General features: G+C 35.9%; 1 protein-coding gene across 1 annotated transcript; it reads right to left on the reverse strand.

Annotated features, from left to right (window-relative positions):
- Positions 1 to 91: 91 nt before the first annotated feature.
- On the reverse strand, positions 92 to 16,949 carry LOC138314814 (uncharacterized). Its single transcript, XM_069255367.1, has 12 exons — positions 16,831 to 16,949; positions 15,662 to 15,813; positions 15,005 to 15,232; positions 14,577 to 14,769; positions 12,972 to 13,062; positions 7,721 to 7,900; positions 7,077 to 7,594; positions 6,326 to 6,463; positions 4,375 to 4,473; positions 3,806 to 3,897; positions 3,250 to 3,441; positions 92 to 2,818 (listed from the first exon to the last, which is right to left on the reverse strand). The coding sequence occupies exons 1-12, from the start codon at positions 16,937 to 16,939 to the stop codon at positions 2,576 to 2,578; spliced, it is 2,235 nt and encodes a 744-aa protein (XP_069111468.1). The 5' UTR covers positions 16,940 to 16,949; the 3' UTR covers positions 92 to 2,575.

The following is a 16,949-nucleotide window of genomic DNA, read 5'->3' on the forward strand; positions in this document are numbered from 1 at the left end:
AGTACCCACGAACATTTCTTGTAAAACAGACTTTGGACGAATTAAATTCGTGAAATAAAAAAAAAGTAAAACAAGAAAGAACTAATTTCCGTGATCAACTTTTAATTATTGATAAATGAAAACTTTAAGTATTACAAAAACCAAGTCCGTACGTAACACAAAATCTTTCTTATTGCATATGGTACATTGAAGCTTCTTAATTACACTATTACATTTATATAAAAAAATATTTTAAATAAATCATTTTAAAATTATTTATCCATTGCTTCACCATTGCCTATACACTGTCTGTGGACATACTGGTAACGAAGTCATGAATAGATAATTTTAATGTATTGTATGTTTGATGACAACAAAAAAGGTCAATATTCCTTATTCATATGACCGCCCTCTGATAGAGATCCGTTTGTAATTGTACTACTGAAACATCAACGTAAAAAAACAGAACAGGAAATTTGATTGAAAACAAAACAAAAATAATTAAAAATTTACATTTAAACATCACAAGCTATATACAAAATATAAACTATTCCTTTTCAAATTAAATAAATTGGTAAATTGAATATTATCTATGATATATTCCACTACTGACTTTAAGATGCTCCACCTCTGACAAATGGTATTTTTTCTCTATCAAAAATAGGAGCAGATGATGTAGTATTTTTCTTCAGTTACAAATGTTACTTACTTTACACCATTACCACTATTGAAAAGTTTGAGCTTCTAACTTTACTTCAAAATAAAAATATCAAAAATAATTAATTGCATCCCGAAAAAAATAAATGACACTATGTCCTATATGGAATGAAGTCCTTATTGCGCATGCACCAAAAGCAAAATAAATCATTTGATATTATTTTTGCGTTAATAAGACACACATTTATATACACATTAAACACCAACTATAGTTCAAACGATGATTATCCTTTATGACCTGTCGGCAATAGCATCTTCAAGGATTGAATTGAAAAGAAGTGTTTTTTCACGAATAACACAGAAATTAAATGAAGATGAACTATTCATTAATAGCGAACGCAATTTTCTTCTCTTGAAATGTTTTGGAAAATATCTCAATGTCAAATAGTATTACGAAAGAGGGCTTGGGTTCTATTAAAAATAGTTAGAAGCAAATATCAACAAAAGTAAAACAACTTAGGTATGATGATATATATCAAAAACTAATTAAAGCATTGCACGTATGTTTGGTATTTGTATGCAAACAATTTTGGCAATTTGGTAACAATTTGAATGAAATGAAAGAAAAATATCTCACATTTGATATTTGTGAAAGAAAAATATCTCACATTTGATATTTGTGAAAGAAAAATTGCTCACATTTGATATTTGTGAAAGAAAAATATCTCACATTTGATATTTGTGCAAATCCTACGAATATTTCATTTAATTCATGCCTCCGTCATTGCTTAGACTTTATGCCTGCATATCATTACTCGATATTAAAGTTACATGCATTGTGTATTACTACACACTTCAGGACAATCATTTAAACAAAAAGTCCATCGAGATAGTGTGTACTCTATGTGTATGCCTGTTTTAGAACAGTTACAGAACAACGTGAAAATTACTATGTAATTGAATTCGAAGAAATTTACGAATGAATCAGGGATTAAGTTTCACGAACATTACTTAACTTAAAGAAATTTCCTAACTGAACATTTCCCATAGGAGAGCATTACAGAAGTTAAAGCCAAGTTTCTTAACTTGTTATCCCCCCCACCAACCTCTGTGATATTTTCTATGGATGAAAGAATTCGTTAAAGATGGAATAATCCAGCGAAAACACCGGACATAATACTTTCGTTATACATATACATTTTCTTGCTTTCATACATATGGCTGTGTTACATGCCTAATCTTATAATATAGCTTTATGCTAGAGCGCCGAAAACAACGGGGTAAGTTAGATATTTTACAGACAACTCTGGTTCTCAGTTTAGATACGGATACCTCATTTACAGACAAGTACTAGATCTAAATCTAGAGTTACTACAGTTTCGGCTCGATGCATGAATGTGACATGATGAACTATAAAATTACCAAAGAATAATTGTCTTAAAATTGATATTTTTTACACAATTGTATAATTGTATGTTCTACATGGAAAAACAAATGAATTAATGATAACAAACAATCTACTAAAATATTGAATAGTATAAATATCCCTTCCACAAATTTTCGACCTCTTGGCCATCTTCAGGTAAATGTACATAAAAACATATTTCAATCTACTAAAAGCCTCTTATAAGATTTGCAATGCATACCAATCAAAACATTCCTTTAAATGTGTCCACAGAGGTCGACTACAAAGTAGGAGGACCTCATAAATTACTTCCTACAATAACGTGATTTCCTTTGTGTATACCTGAATTCTATTGAACAATTAATTATTTCAACTACGGGCAAATGCTAATCGTCACCCATTAGATAATATAGTATCTAGATAGTCCCCTGTAAGGTACACAACAGTTTGTCAAACATGCAGGTGACAACCAAACCCTGCATTTAACGTCATTACCGGTGACGTTAAGTTTCAATACAGTCGTCCATAAGTAGGTCAATCTTTTATTTCACATTGGTCGTGATTACTTTCGCGCTGTTCGTCCTCTACGTCTGTCTCAGGACAGTTCATATCGCGCTGTTCGTCCTCTACGTCTGTCTCAGGACAGTTCATTTCGTCTATTAACGGCGTTTTAGGCAGCTCCATCTTCTTTATCTCGTCACTTCTACTGTTTTTGCCAAAAGCTCCAACCAAATTATTAGACGTGGCAAGAACTGGGGCCATCGGTTTAGGGTCGCGCTACAGAACGAAACATCATAATTCATATTGTAAAATATCGTAAGCGGATTTCGATATAAATCTCATAAAAAGTTGCTAAAACAATTACAATATTGATAATGATAGATTCGTGTTTTTTAGTTCCTTGATTGTACACTGTAGACGTTTAGAATTCTACTATCACGAACTCTCTATTCTGAAGACTTGGAAATTGAAGGCAAAAATTTCTTATTTTCATCATCGAGAGATAAGTGGTAAGTTCAGTTCATATTTTTACCGTTAAAAATCAATACTATGACAAATAAACAACTAGTCCGCTAAATTTACCTATAGTATAAGCTTTAAAAAGAATTGCCTTATATAAATTATTTATAAGGAAAAGTCAAAAAAGAAAAACCTACCGATATAGGCAAGTATACCGGACTAATTAAAACAACATGAAGAGTTCGTACCTGCGATATCCTCCCGAGGCGTGGGATTGGGAGATTAGAAATGAAGCTGTGATTATAATGCTGAAATATTTCACCAGGAACCTCATCTGTTGTTATTGTCTGATTGACAGCCTCGTCCTGGTCAACTGGATCAAATTTCTTGTCGTCCCCGACCTTACCAATCAGCCATACTGTTTTCATCTCACCTTTACCCTGCAAGGTCAAATGATAATGTCTAGGTCGATCGGTCTTGTTACGGTTAATTGACAATAGTCAGACGAATTTGTAAAAAGATTAATAATGAGGTAAATTGGCAATGCTAGTGTCTCTAAAATATAAATATGTTAAAACATACTTTGGCTATTAACACATAGAATACCCAGAAAATAATAGCCATGTACCCAATTCAATGTATTTCAAAGTCAATGACAACTTACAAAGAGAGCACGAGAAAGCAATTTGATGTCTTAGCGCTTACCTTCACCAAGTTAACAGCACATTGCAGAAAAATACAGTTAATTACCATCCGACTCTGTTATAGATACTTGTTTGGTACTGATAACCAAACAGTCCCTACCTTGATTGTTATACTCCCGCGTTTCCGGGTAACATATTTTCGAGTCTTAAAGAGAGCACTTGCTGTACTGGAACTAATGTGAATCCGATTGGCTGTATAAAGCAAAAGGTAAATGTAAGTAAAAATACATATTATTGTTTCAATTAAATACCCAAGATGTTGATAGGTACAATGTACCGTTTATAGTTGCGATAAAATACTCTCTTTATCAATATGACGTCATACACAAACGAGAATTACTCGTCAATTGTTTTGCACACATTTCAGTTAGCAGCAATATTGTAGCTCAAAAGACTTTTTGACAGAAAATGGTGTCGTCTTTGTAGGCCGGTAGGTATATTCGTTCTAACATTTCAGTATGATAACTGTCATGAGCAACACTATGGCAATTCAGGGACAATTCAGTGCACCAACTGTCACCTTTCTCTAATCCTGTTTGCCAATGATTTTACCAGTATCTGGGTATTCGTTACACTTAATTAAATATCATATCGTCTCACTCGTTAATAGCACACTATCTGGAAGTTTGCCTTTTCTTTGGTTTCCTGATAAAATTTATTACAACTTACGTAGTCCGTATGATTTCATCCTGGACGCTGTGTTAACGGTGTCACCAAAAAGACAATACCTCGGTAATACAGACCCCACAATTCCAGCCATACAAGGACCTATAACAATGAGAACAGGTTTGTATCAGCAATGAAGTCTAATTTATTTTGTATGGAACATTGGACTACAATAAATTGCTGTTGAAATCGCAGGTTAAAATGGCCGTTTACGCACAAACTGTATTATGTACAAGAACTTTTTTTCGACCGATGGAGAACATCACTTTGAACATATAATAAAATTGGAAAATTATTTGTTTTTTAACCGAAAAAAAAATTATTTTTACTGTAAATAAATTTTGATTTAAACATATTTTATTTATACTAAATATAAACAATGGGATTGGACAAACGTTTACTAGCAGTAAATAGATTGACATATTAAGTTTACATAGAGATAATTGTAAGAACTCACACAAATTAAGTGGCTGATATAGAATAATACATTATTAAATGAAATACACCTGGGTAGAATGCGAACAAAATTATTGCGGATAATATAGTATGAAAGAGAGAAATAAACACGGAAATTACTTTGCTGACAACATTATTATGGCTGATTTGTGCCATTTTCGCTATTTGGCTTTTTCGAAAAAAAAAACAAAAAAATAAACATGTCGAGGATATTTAAGGTTGTGAGAAAGGAGACCTACCGGTATTGATTCTGAGCCTTAGCTGGATATAAGAAGACTTACCGGTATTGATTCTGAGCCTTAGCTGGATATTAGAAGACTTACCGGTATTGATTCTGACCCTTAGCTGAATATTAGAAGTCCTACGGTATTGATTCTGACACTTAGATGGCTATTAGTAGACTTACCGGTATTGATTCTGAACCTTAGCTGTATATTAGTAGACTTACCGGTATTGATTCTGAGCCTTAGCTGGATATTAGAAGACCTACCGGTATTGATTCTGAGCCTTAGCTGGATATAAGAAGACTTACCGGTATTGATTTTGACACTTAGCTGGATATAAGAAGACCTACCGGTATTGATTCTGAGCCTTAGCTGGATATTAGAAGACTTACCGGTATTGATTCTGACCCTTAGCTGTATATTAGTAGACTTACCGGTATTGATTCTGACCCTAAACTGGATATAAGTAGACTTACCGGTATTGATTCTGTCCCTTAGCTAGATATTAGAAGACTTACCGGTATTGATTCTGACCCTTAACTGGATATAAGTAGACTTACCGGTATTGATTCTGAGCCTTAGCTGGATATAAGAAGACTTACCGGTATTGATTCTGACCCTTAACTGGATATAAGTAGACTTACCGGTATTGATTTTGACACTTAGCTGTATATTAGAAGACTTACCGGTATTGATTCTGACCCTTAGCTGGATATTAAAAGACTTACCGGTATTGATTCTGACCCATAGCTGGATATAAATAGACTTACCGGTATTAATTCTGACCCTTAGCTGGATATAAGTAGACTTACCGGTATTGATTCTGACCCTTAACTGGATATTAGTAGACTTACCGGTATTGATTTTGACACTTAGCTGTATATAAGAAGACTTACCGGTATTGATTCTGACCCTTAACTGGATATAAGTAGACTTACCGGTATTGATTTTGACACTTAGCTGTATATTAGTAGACTTACCGGTATTGATTCTGACCCTTAGCTGGATATTAAAAGACTTACCGGTATTGATTCTGACCCATAGCTGGATATAAATAGACTTACCGGTATTGATTCTGACCCTTAGCTGGATATAAGTAGACTTACCGGTATTGATTCTGACCCTTAACTGGATATTAGTAGACTTACCGGTATTGATTTTGACACTTAGCTGTATATAAGAAGACTTACCGGTATTGATTCTGACCCTTAACTGGATATAAGTAGATTTACCGGTATTGATTTTGACACTTAGCTGGATATTAGAAGACTTACCGGTATTGATTCCGACCCTAAGCTGGATATTTCTGTTCCTGGAAATTACGAACGTTTTAGTCTGGACAAGCCAGAGCAGCGCCAGAGAGAAATTTGCAACTTCCGAAACATGTTGATTTCCATTTTTCGTCGGGATACCTGAAGGTAGAGATCAATACAAACTGATAATAATATAGGAATAAACAAGACATCAGTATAAAAGGAAAGAAAATGATAAAATTTAACGAAACACGTTTGGACTTTGTTCTTTGCCGGAAAAATTAAATACGAATAATTCAATTTTGCTTGTTACGAGCATTTTCATTAGCTTAAAAATTTACTTTATAAGCCCATAAAGGCAAAAAATTTCGTGGCCGTTTGTGACGTTGCTTCTGATTAGCTGAAATGATGGCGTAATGAAAAGAGTCCCAAAATGAATTTTGAGTATTGAAGAGAGATTATCTTTAGTAAATTGAATTATAAGGATTAATTTGAATAGATTTTTTATGTTATGGAGATATAACACAAAAATCTGAGTGTACTCTCATCATAAACCGCTTGAGTACAATCAATTTTTTTCTGTTATATCTCCATAACATAAAAGATCTATTCAAGTTAATCCTCAAATTGTCAAATTTATTATGTAAAATGTCAAACGCATTGAATAGAAAATTATGCAAATATGTTAATCCGTACAAATAATAGTTAGTCCTATCTATTGAACTAATATAAATCAAATCGATGATTACTTTATCAGCTATATAACCAGTACCTGATGTAACCATATAACAGTCATTGATTGTCTCTACTTTGTAAACGTCATAATCATCGAGCAGATCGTCAATCATCCGATACAGGGTGTTCAATAAGTCAACAATCTCGATAGGGGAACATTCAGTGGACATCCCGGCAAATCCATAGATATCAGAAAACAAAATCGTCACAGAGTTAAAGTACTCGGCATCGATTTGTATGTTTTTCTGTAGTTTATTAGCGACCGGTTTAGGGACCATCTGGTAAAGAAGAGAGTCTGTCTTCTTCTTCTCCTCCATCAGTTCTCGAGTCTTATCCACAAGGGTCAAGGCATATTTCTGTATACTACTGGTGAGGTTCTCAGTGGCAAATATCACAAGTGGGCACATGATCAACACCACAGCTAGGAAAGAAGCACTGATAGACAAATCGCGTGTGCTTCCGTCAATGACCACGTCCAGGCGGGCGATAATCTCGTAACCAAGGTCACGTTGGATGTCCAATAGTGTGTCCAGATACAAAGTCATGTTGTCAAACCTGAAACAATGCGGCAACGCGTTCGATTGGTCAATAAAACAAGTTAATCAGGAAAACTGTTTTAATAGTATGTTGTAAATTCGAAAACGAAAAGATGACACATTCACGATAAAGACAGTAACTTACCAGTAGCGTGCATCCTGTATATTCGGTACCCATATAGTGCCCGTCTGGTGGTGCTGTATCTCGTACCGGAAGTTGTTTATTATACCTGTGATATTGGTGCCAACACCTTTCACTCCAGAAGAATACAGACGATCAACTCTAGTAGAGTACAACTCAGCAGTCGTATAGAAGGCACGGAACCTAGAATAGGAGATGTGGAGTATTATGTATAGAAGGCACGGAACCTAGAATAGGAGATGTGGAGTATTATGTATAGAACGCATGAAACCTAGAATAGGAGATGTGGAGTAATATGTATAGAACGAATCGAAACTAGAATAGGAGATGTGGAGTATTATGTATAGAAGGCACGGAACCTAGAATAGGAGATGTGGAGTATTATGTATAGAAGGCACGGAACCTAGAATAGGAGATGTGGAGTAATATGTATAGAAGGCACGGAACCTAGAATAGAAAATTTTAAGTAAAATGTATAGAAGGCTCGGAACCTAAAATAGGAGATGTGGAGTATTATGTATAGAAGGCACGAAATCTAGAATAGGAGATGTGGAGTAATATGTATAGAAGGCACGGAACCTAGAATAGGAGATGTGGAGTATTATGTATAGAAGGCACGGAACCTAGAATAGGAGATGTGGAGTATATTATGTATAGAACGCATGAAATCTAGAATAGGAGATGTGGAATAATATGTCTAGAAGGCACGGAACCTAGAATAGGAGATATGGAGTATTATGTATAGAACGCATGAAATCTAGAATAGGAGATGTGGAGTAATATGTATACAAGGCACGGAACCTAGAATAGGAGATATGGAGTATTATGTATAGAACGCATGAAATCTAGAATAGGAAATGTGGAGTAATATGTATACAAGGCACGGAACCTAGAATAGGAGATATGGAGTATTATGTATAGAATGCATGAAATCTAGAATAGGAGATGTGGAGTAATATGTATACAAGGCACGGAACCTAGAATAGGAGATATGGAGTATTATGTATAGAAGGCATGGAATCTAGAATAGGAGATGTGGAGTATTATGTATAGAACGCATGAAATATAGAATAGGAGATGTGGAGTATTATGTATAGAAGGCACGGAACCTAGAATACGAGATGTGGAGTATTATGTATAGAACGCATAAAATCTAGAATAGGAGATGTGGAGTAATATGTATAGAAGGCACGGAACCTAGAATAGGAGATGTGGAGTAATATGTATAGAAGGCACGGAACCAAGAATAGGAGATGTGGAGTAATATGTATAGAAGGCACGGAACCTAGAATAGGAGATGTAGAGTACTATGTATAGAACGCACGGAACCTAGAATAGGAGATATGGAGTATTATGTATAGAACGCATGAAATCTAGAATAGGAGATGTAGAGTAATATGTATAGAAGGCACGGAACCTAGAATAGGAGATATGGAGTATTATGTATAGAAGGCATGGAATCTAGAATAGGAGATGTGGAGTATTATGTATAGAACGCATGAAATCTAGAATAGGAGAAGTGGAGTATTATGTATAGAAGGCACGGAACCTAGAATACGAGATGTGGAGTATTATGTAAATAACGCATGAAATCTAGAATAGGAGATGTAGAGTAATATGTATAGAAGGCACGGAACCTAGAATAGGAGATATGGAGTATTATGTATAGAACGCACGGAACCTAAAATAGGAGATGTGGAGTATTGTGTATAGAAGGCACGGAACCTAAAATAGGAGATGTGGGGTAATATGTCTAGAAGGCATGGAACCTAGAAAAGGAGATGTGGAGTAATATGTATAGAAGGCACGGAACCTAGAATAGAAAATTTTAAGTAAAATGTATAGAAGGCTCGGAACCTAAAATAGGAGATGTGGAGTATTATGTATAGAAGGCACGAAATCTAGAATAGGAGATGTGGAGTAATATGTATAGAAGGCACGGAACCTAGAATAGGAGATGTGCAGTATTATGTATACAAGGCACGGAACCTAGAATAGGAGATATGGAGTATTATGTATAGAACGCATGAAATCTAGAATAGGAGATGTGGAATAATATGTCTAGAAGGCACGGAACCTAGAATAGGAGATATGGAGTATTATGTATAGAACGCATGAAATCTAGAATAGGAGATGTGGAGTAATATGTATACAAGGCACGGAACCTAGAATAGGAGATATGGAGTATTATGTATAGAACGCATGAAATCTAGAATAGGAAATGTGGAGTAATATGTATACAAGGCACGGAACCTAGAATAGGAGATATGGAGTATTATGTATAGAACGCATGAAATCTACAATAGGAGATGTGGAGTAATATGTATACAAGGCACGGAACCTAGAATAGGAGATATGGAGTATTATGTATAGAAGGCATGGAATCTAGAATAGGAGATGTGGAGTATTATGTATAGAACGCATGAAATATAGAATAGGAGATGTGGAGTATTATGTATAGAAGGCACGGAACCTAGAATACGAGATGTGGAGTATTATGTATAGAACGCATGAAATCTAGAATAGGAGATGTGGAGTAATATGTATAGAAGGCACGGAACCTAGAATAGGAGATGTGGAGTAATATGTATAGAAGGCACGGAACCTAGAATAGGAGATGTGGAGTAATATGTATAGAAGGCACGGAACCTAGAATAGGAGATGTAGAGTAATATGTATAGAACGCACGGAACCTAGAATAGGAGATATGGAGTATTATGTATAGAACGCATGAAATCTAGAATAGGAGATGTAGAGTAATATGTATAGAAGGCACGGAACCTAGAATAGGAGATATGGAGTATTATGTATAGAACGCATGGAATCTAGAATAGGAGATGTGGAGTAATATGTATAGAAGGCACGGAACCTAGAATAGGAGATGTGGAGTAATATGTATAGAAGGCACGGAACCTAGAATAGGAGATGTGGAGTAATATGTATAGAAGGCACGGAACCTAGAATAGAAAATTTTAAGTAAAATGTATAGAACGCACGGAACCTAGAATAGGAGATATGGAGTATTATGTATAGAACGCATGAAATCTAGAATAGGAGATGTAGAGTAATATGTATAGAAGGCACGGAACCTAGAATAGGAGATGTGGAGTATTGTGTATAGAAGGCACGGAACCTAAAATAGGAGATGTGGGGTAATATGTCTAGAAGGCATGGAACCTAGAATAGGAGATGTGGAGTAATATGTATAGAAGGCACGAAACCTAGAATAGGAGATGTGGAGTAATATGTATAGAAGGCACGGCACATAGAATAGGAGATGTGGAGTAATATGTATAGAAGGCACGGAACCTAGAATAGAAAATTTGAAGTAAAATGTATAGAAGGCACGGCACATAGAATAGGAGATGTGGAGTAATATGTATAGAAGGCACAGGACCTAGAATAGGAGATGTGCAGTATTATGTATAGAAGGCACGGAACCTAGAATAGGAGATGTGGAGTAATATGTATGGAAGGCACGGAACCTAGAATAGGAGATGTGGAGTAATATGTCTAGAAGGCACGGAACCTAGAATAGAAAATTTTAAGTAAAATGTATAGAACGCACGGAACCTAGAATAGGAGATATGGAGTATTATGTATAGAACGCATGAAATCTAGAATAGGAGATGTAGAGTAATATGTATAGAACAAATGGAAACTAGAATAGGAGATGTGGAGTAATATGTATAGAACGAACGGAAACTAGAATAAGAGGTGTGGAATGTGATGTTTTAGAACGAACTGAAGCTAGAAAAGGGGATGTGGAATGTGATGTCTAGAACGCACTGAACCTAGAATAGGAGATGTGGATTGTGATGTATAGAACGAAATGAACATAGAATAGGAGATGTGGAATATGATGCATAGAACGCACTGGACCTAGAATAGGAGATGTAATATGAAATGTATAGAATGTTCTGAACCTAGCAAAATAAAAATGGAATATTTAGAACGTGTGGAATTTATCGCTAGAGAGTGCGGAACAAAGAATTAGAATAAATGCTTTGCATGGAAAATAGGGTGTGGAACCTATAAGAGATATAGAAAAATTTCAGGTGGAGTGCATCAAACCTAGAGTAGCTATAGAACGTACGGAGCCTGGAATAGAAAGGATGGGAAATGTATTCATATAGAGCGCACGGCACCTAGAATAGGACATGGTATGTTTATGTGTTTAGAGCGTTGACCTTGAACATCACTAATTAGCCAAAGAAGGTCGAAATAACCGTATGATATAATCTATTTCAAAGGCACCACGGTTCTCTTATCTGTCCCGGAAACTAATTGTGAATTTGCCCGTACGTGTAGGTTTTCTATGGCGTATCGATATATCTATAAAACAGATGTAGGGCCGGATTATACAATACATGTAGTATACACAAGTCATTTCCATGGGCTGTATGCTTAAATAATCTCCAATAACTATACATACATATAACACGTATTTGATTCAGACGAGTGTATTTTGTTTGTACGGTGGCTGGGAGCGGACATGAAATAAATAAAACTATTGCGTGCGAACGCAAAAGTATTGCGTGTGAACGCAATGGTATTGCGTGCGAACGCAATAATTATTGCGTGTGAACGCAATAAAATATAACTTGAGTAATTCACAGTTCAATTGTCAGTTTACTGCAGATTGAGAAAGATACGGAGGCTAAGAGCGGACATGAAATAAATAAAATTATTGAGTTCACAAGCAATAGTATTGCTTTCGAACGCATTAGTATTGCGTTCGCACGCAATATTTTATTTTATTTTTTCTTGTCCTTTCCCAGCCACCGTACGTTTGTGATTCATACCAAGTAATAACGCGATAACACAGCTGACAATATATAGTTACATCATCAAAGGTACTGTAATCACAGTCTACAGACAAAGGTAAATCTGACATGTTCAATAATACATGAAGATGTCAGACCTTTCCGATCGATATGCTGCAGCAGATGCAGCCATAATCTACGATGCAGTAAGCATCCTAAAAAAATTACTGCCGCATTTTTACAGTGATATAGTTTAAGGGATTACCTTTATCTTTTGAGAATTTTCTCGCAAATTTTGCATTCTTTTGAAAATATTCTTATGTGGTTCTCCCCTGAGCAAACTTATATTATGGTATAAAATGAAATTTTTCCGGTATTCCGCAATCTTTTAATGATCACCGAAAAAAAGTAAACAACTCTCAACTAAACATGTCCAATGCTATACTAACATTTATTTGTTGTCTACGACACACTGTTGACATACGTACCTATTGATGCGGTTGTTGTACATCTCGAAATATTTATAGGACTGAAAACCGCCTTGCACATAGAAAAGAGTTCCTAGAGCTCTCTCAATGCCTATAACAGATGTAAAAAAGAAAACACATTCACAGATTGGACATTCGATAAAGTTCATAATAAATCACTTAGCAGAATAAACGGCAGCACATACATCATTAATTGAATTTTACTCTTTTGATCGGGGGTCACAATATGTTATAAAACCTGAGGCTTTTGTATTTCAAAATTAAAAAATCCTTCATATCCACATATGATAGAGTATTGTTGTCTCAAATCATGACTTTCCTATTACAATTCTACAAATATGATATCCGGTCATTTTCAAATAAGTTCGAAAAAAATGTGTGATATTTTAAACCATAACCAATTGTCTGCTTCTTTTATAGTAAAACCGTCCCAGACGACATAAGTGTATTGTCTGCTCTTTTTTAACGTCCTATTAACAGCCAGGGTCATGTAAGGACGGCCTCCCATGAACGCAGTGTGTAGCGTGTGTGAAGTGCAAGGTGCGTGTTTTGGGAGACTGCGGTATGTTCGTGTTGTATCTTCTTGTATAGTGGAACTTTTGCCCTTTTTATAGTGCTATATCACTGAAGCATGCCGCCGAAGACACCAAGCAACACACCCCACCCGGTAACATTATGCTGACAACGGGCGAACCAGTCGTCCCACTCCCTGTATGATGAGCGCCACGCAGGAGCAGAAACTACCACTTTTTATAGACTTTGGTGTGTCTCGGCCCGGGGACAGAACCCAGATCCTTCCTCACAGGGGCTAACGCACAACTCAAGGCCAAAAGTGAGGCGGTGCCAAGGGAGGCATTAGGAAAGATGAAGTCAGTTAGGAAGAAGAGAAAAGATAATATCCTAAACTTAGTCGCCTTTTACGATCATGCAATAGGGGCAGCAGGTACAATTCTAACGCCTTACCTGCAGGGCTCATGTGTATAGGTAGCCATGTAATACAATCTCAGACGACATAAGTGTATTGCATGGTATGAACCAGTATTACACCCGTAGGTATAAAAGAAAAGAAATATTCTGCCGGCTAATTTTGCGTGATTGAGTCTTCCACGATTCTATCGGACATTGAAATGCATAAATATGGATTTGGAAAGAGCTGTTATAAGGATACTCATTCATATCGTCGTCGAGATCTTGAGATTGTAATACAGAAATCTTACTCTGGGCCAAAAATTCCAACGCACAAAATTAAACATGCATGCATCTCCAAAATACCAATCCTAAAACGAATAATTTTGCGTGATTGAGTCTTCCACGATTCTATCGGACATTGAAATGCATAAATATGGATTTGGAAAGAGCTGTTATAAGGATACTCATTCATATCGTCGTCGAGATCTTGAGATTGTAATACAGAAATCTTACTCTGGGCCAAAAATTCCAACGCACAAAATTAAACATGCATGCATCTCCAAAATACCAATCCTAAAACGAAATGAAATTTTATTTGATAAAGATTTATTAACAACGACTTGGTTTGGCGAAAAGAATTACGAAAACTTGCATGCTGCTAACTAAGATTTGTAACTAGATTTTGTTTCGGTTTACCTATGTCCTGTTTGCCACTGGTGAGTTTGAGGTATGCTACCAGCGTTTTCCAGACCACAGCAAACTTTCCTTGTGTGATAGACTTGTACAACCACACAATGACTACGTCAATGATGTTGGTGTAGAACTCGAGCTCATTGTTTATGTTGTAACGGTTCTTACTGAGAAGTTGACGATGGCGAGACAAATATTCCTAGAAATAAAAAGACATGACCAATATATCACTTTGCCGATTTACAAACCAGCTTGCACCAGTTATCTATGAACTTTAAGTTGATCACATTCTTCGATAAGTTTGATAAATTGGAAACGCTACAATCATTATTCAGATTAAAGTTTAATTATTTTTTTATGATTTTATAATTGAGTACTGTCATAGTTCTTCTAAAACCTAGACCCCAAATCACTAATCACAACGCATAACTCGCCTGCAGTTTGTCTTGCGATTCGAACTCCATTCTCTTCTCGTTGTCTAAGTTTGAGGGCCAGTCGTTCAGGGCGTAGATGGCTTTATCTGTTTCCAGGTAATCTGTTAGGAGGAATGTCTTCGTCTCTGGCCCTAAGGCGCTCAGGTACAGGACACTCATGTCGCGTTCTTGTTGTAAGTGATGTATCAAGTTTCCTAACTCTACACTCAACTGTAACTCTTTCTTCGTCTGTTTTAAATCAAAGTGGACACAATTCATTAACCTTTAAGACATAGTTGCATGTAAATTCTGTGTTCGATACCAAATGTTTTACGATGGTCATTGCAGATTGTTTTAAGGCATTTGGTTTTTGCTATCAGACAAGGAAACAATGGTGGTGTTATTCTTTTACTTAATTTTCAAAATAAAGCAACAAAACATTTATTTTATTATGATGACAATGAAAATATGATGTATACGATTAGAACCTTGGAACATTCAAAGGACCGATTTTATTGTGCTTAAACTGTCCGACATTTTGCCATCTGTTGTTCTGTTTCAAGTCAATGCATGTACTAACTAGGCAGTATTTCCATTAAATCGCTACCTTTATAAATAAGTTCTTTTCTACAACATTGGGTGGGCATTAATCGTAATGTTGATAAGTAAATGGCTTACTTTTTCGTTTGCCGTCTTCTTGCTGATGGTATCAGTTAGAGTATAGAATGTAAAGCCCCATAGACCAAGGATAGGTATGACTGTCAGACACAACATCTTTAACAGCTGGATTCTCTTACCAATGTCTGTCATAGACTGGTCACCACACGGACCTTAAAGTCGACAAACAAATCACAAAAAAATTAACATTCGACAACCAAACAACTTTAAATAGTGATAGCTTTTCGTCTTTCCATCTTTAAATTTCATTTCTATCTCATGTTAGTCTACTTTACTCCCCTGATCATATCTTCTAATGAAATATATAAACATGTACTGTAGACTAAACTTTTCGTGGGATATTTTCAATGACAAATAAAAGAAATAGTTCATACAAGATCAAATAGACGGCATAGAAACGCAAAATTACGTCGAATCGAGTCGACTGTGGTGTCCTGTAGGAAACACCCTAGCTTCGTAAGCCAAAGATATTCAGTGCGATACCTGAAACCCTTCGTACACCCTACGTTCTCGCTCTCCACCACGTGCTTGATCACCGCAGTTGTCCCCCTTCCATTTACGTAATGAACAACCAAAACGCTTGTATCATTGATCTATAGTTACAAAATGACTGCGCCATTTGAAAACTTGTGTATGCTACAGATTCAAAATACCAAAGACTTACATTTAGTTGTGTATTAGTTCGGACACCAGTTTTTTTTGTGTTTCATGCTTTAATGTTTGCATTTTTTGTCACGATATCGAAGTCCATCTTTCCATAATTTGTGCTACTTTGTCAAACAGAAACCATTTAATGAACTTACACCCTTCTTGACTTCGTTTAAAACTGCCGTTGACGGACGTGATATGTAGCAATGGTCATTGTCATCACTTCAGTTCATTTTTGTTAACATGAAGAACGCGCGTTTTCTATGGTCGGTTGGTTAGATCGTGAGAGCAAGAACTTTAATCTAAACATAAGATCCGCCAAAGTATTCAAACAGACTATTGTACTGAATAACCCTGGATAGTGACGTTAGGCATCCCGTATTTATGTCAGATACACATCGACTGTCGAAATGAATGAGATTTCGAAATAATAATAAAATGCATCTTCTTGAAAATAAATGTCACATATCTAAATTGGGTAGCTATTTATACAGATAGCCCTGTCAGTCAAGATGTCCTACCTCTGTCCGCACATAGGGTATTTGTGCTCACATCTTTAAAACTATCATGACTCTCCAAGGACTCAAAACTGATCCGTTCAGACTCCCTGCTACTATAGGCCGTCGACATCTTTCTTTGA

The sequence above is a fragment of the Argopecten irradians genome, chromosome 1 (assembly GCF_041381155.1).
Source record: "Argopecten irradians isolate NY chromosome 1, Ai_NY, whole genome shotgun sequence".
In the NCBI taxonomy this organism is placed as follows: Eukaryota; Metazoa; Mollusca; class Bivalvia; order Pectinida; family Pectinidae; genus Argopecten; species Argopecten irradians.

What these genes read in the sequence shown, in the direction of transcription:
- LOC138314814 (XM_069255367.1), bottom strand. Translation starts at nt 16,939, where the DNA reads ATGTCGACGGCCTATAGTAGCAGGGAGTCTGAACGGATCAGTTTTGAG. An exon ending in TACCCTATGTGCGGACAGAG is followed by an intron (nt 15,814 to 16,830) that starts GTAGGACATCTT and finishes GTCGACTTTAAG; the next exon opens with GTCCGTGTGGTGACCAGTCT. An exon ending in CAGTGGCAAACAGGACATAG is followed by an intron (nt 13,063 to 14,576) that starts GTAAACCGAAAC and finishes CATCTGTTATAG; the next exon opens with GCATTGAGAGAGCTCTAGGA.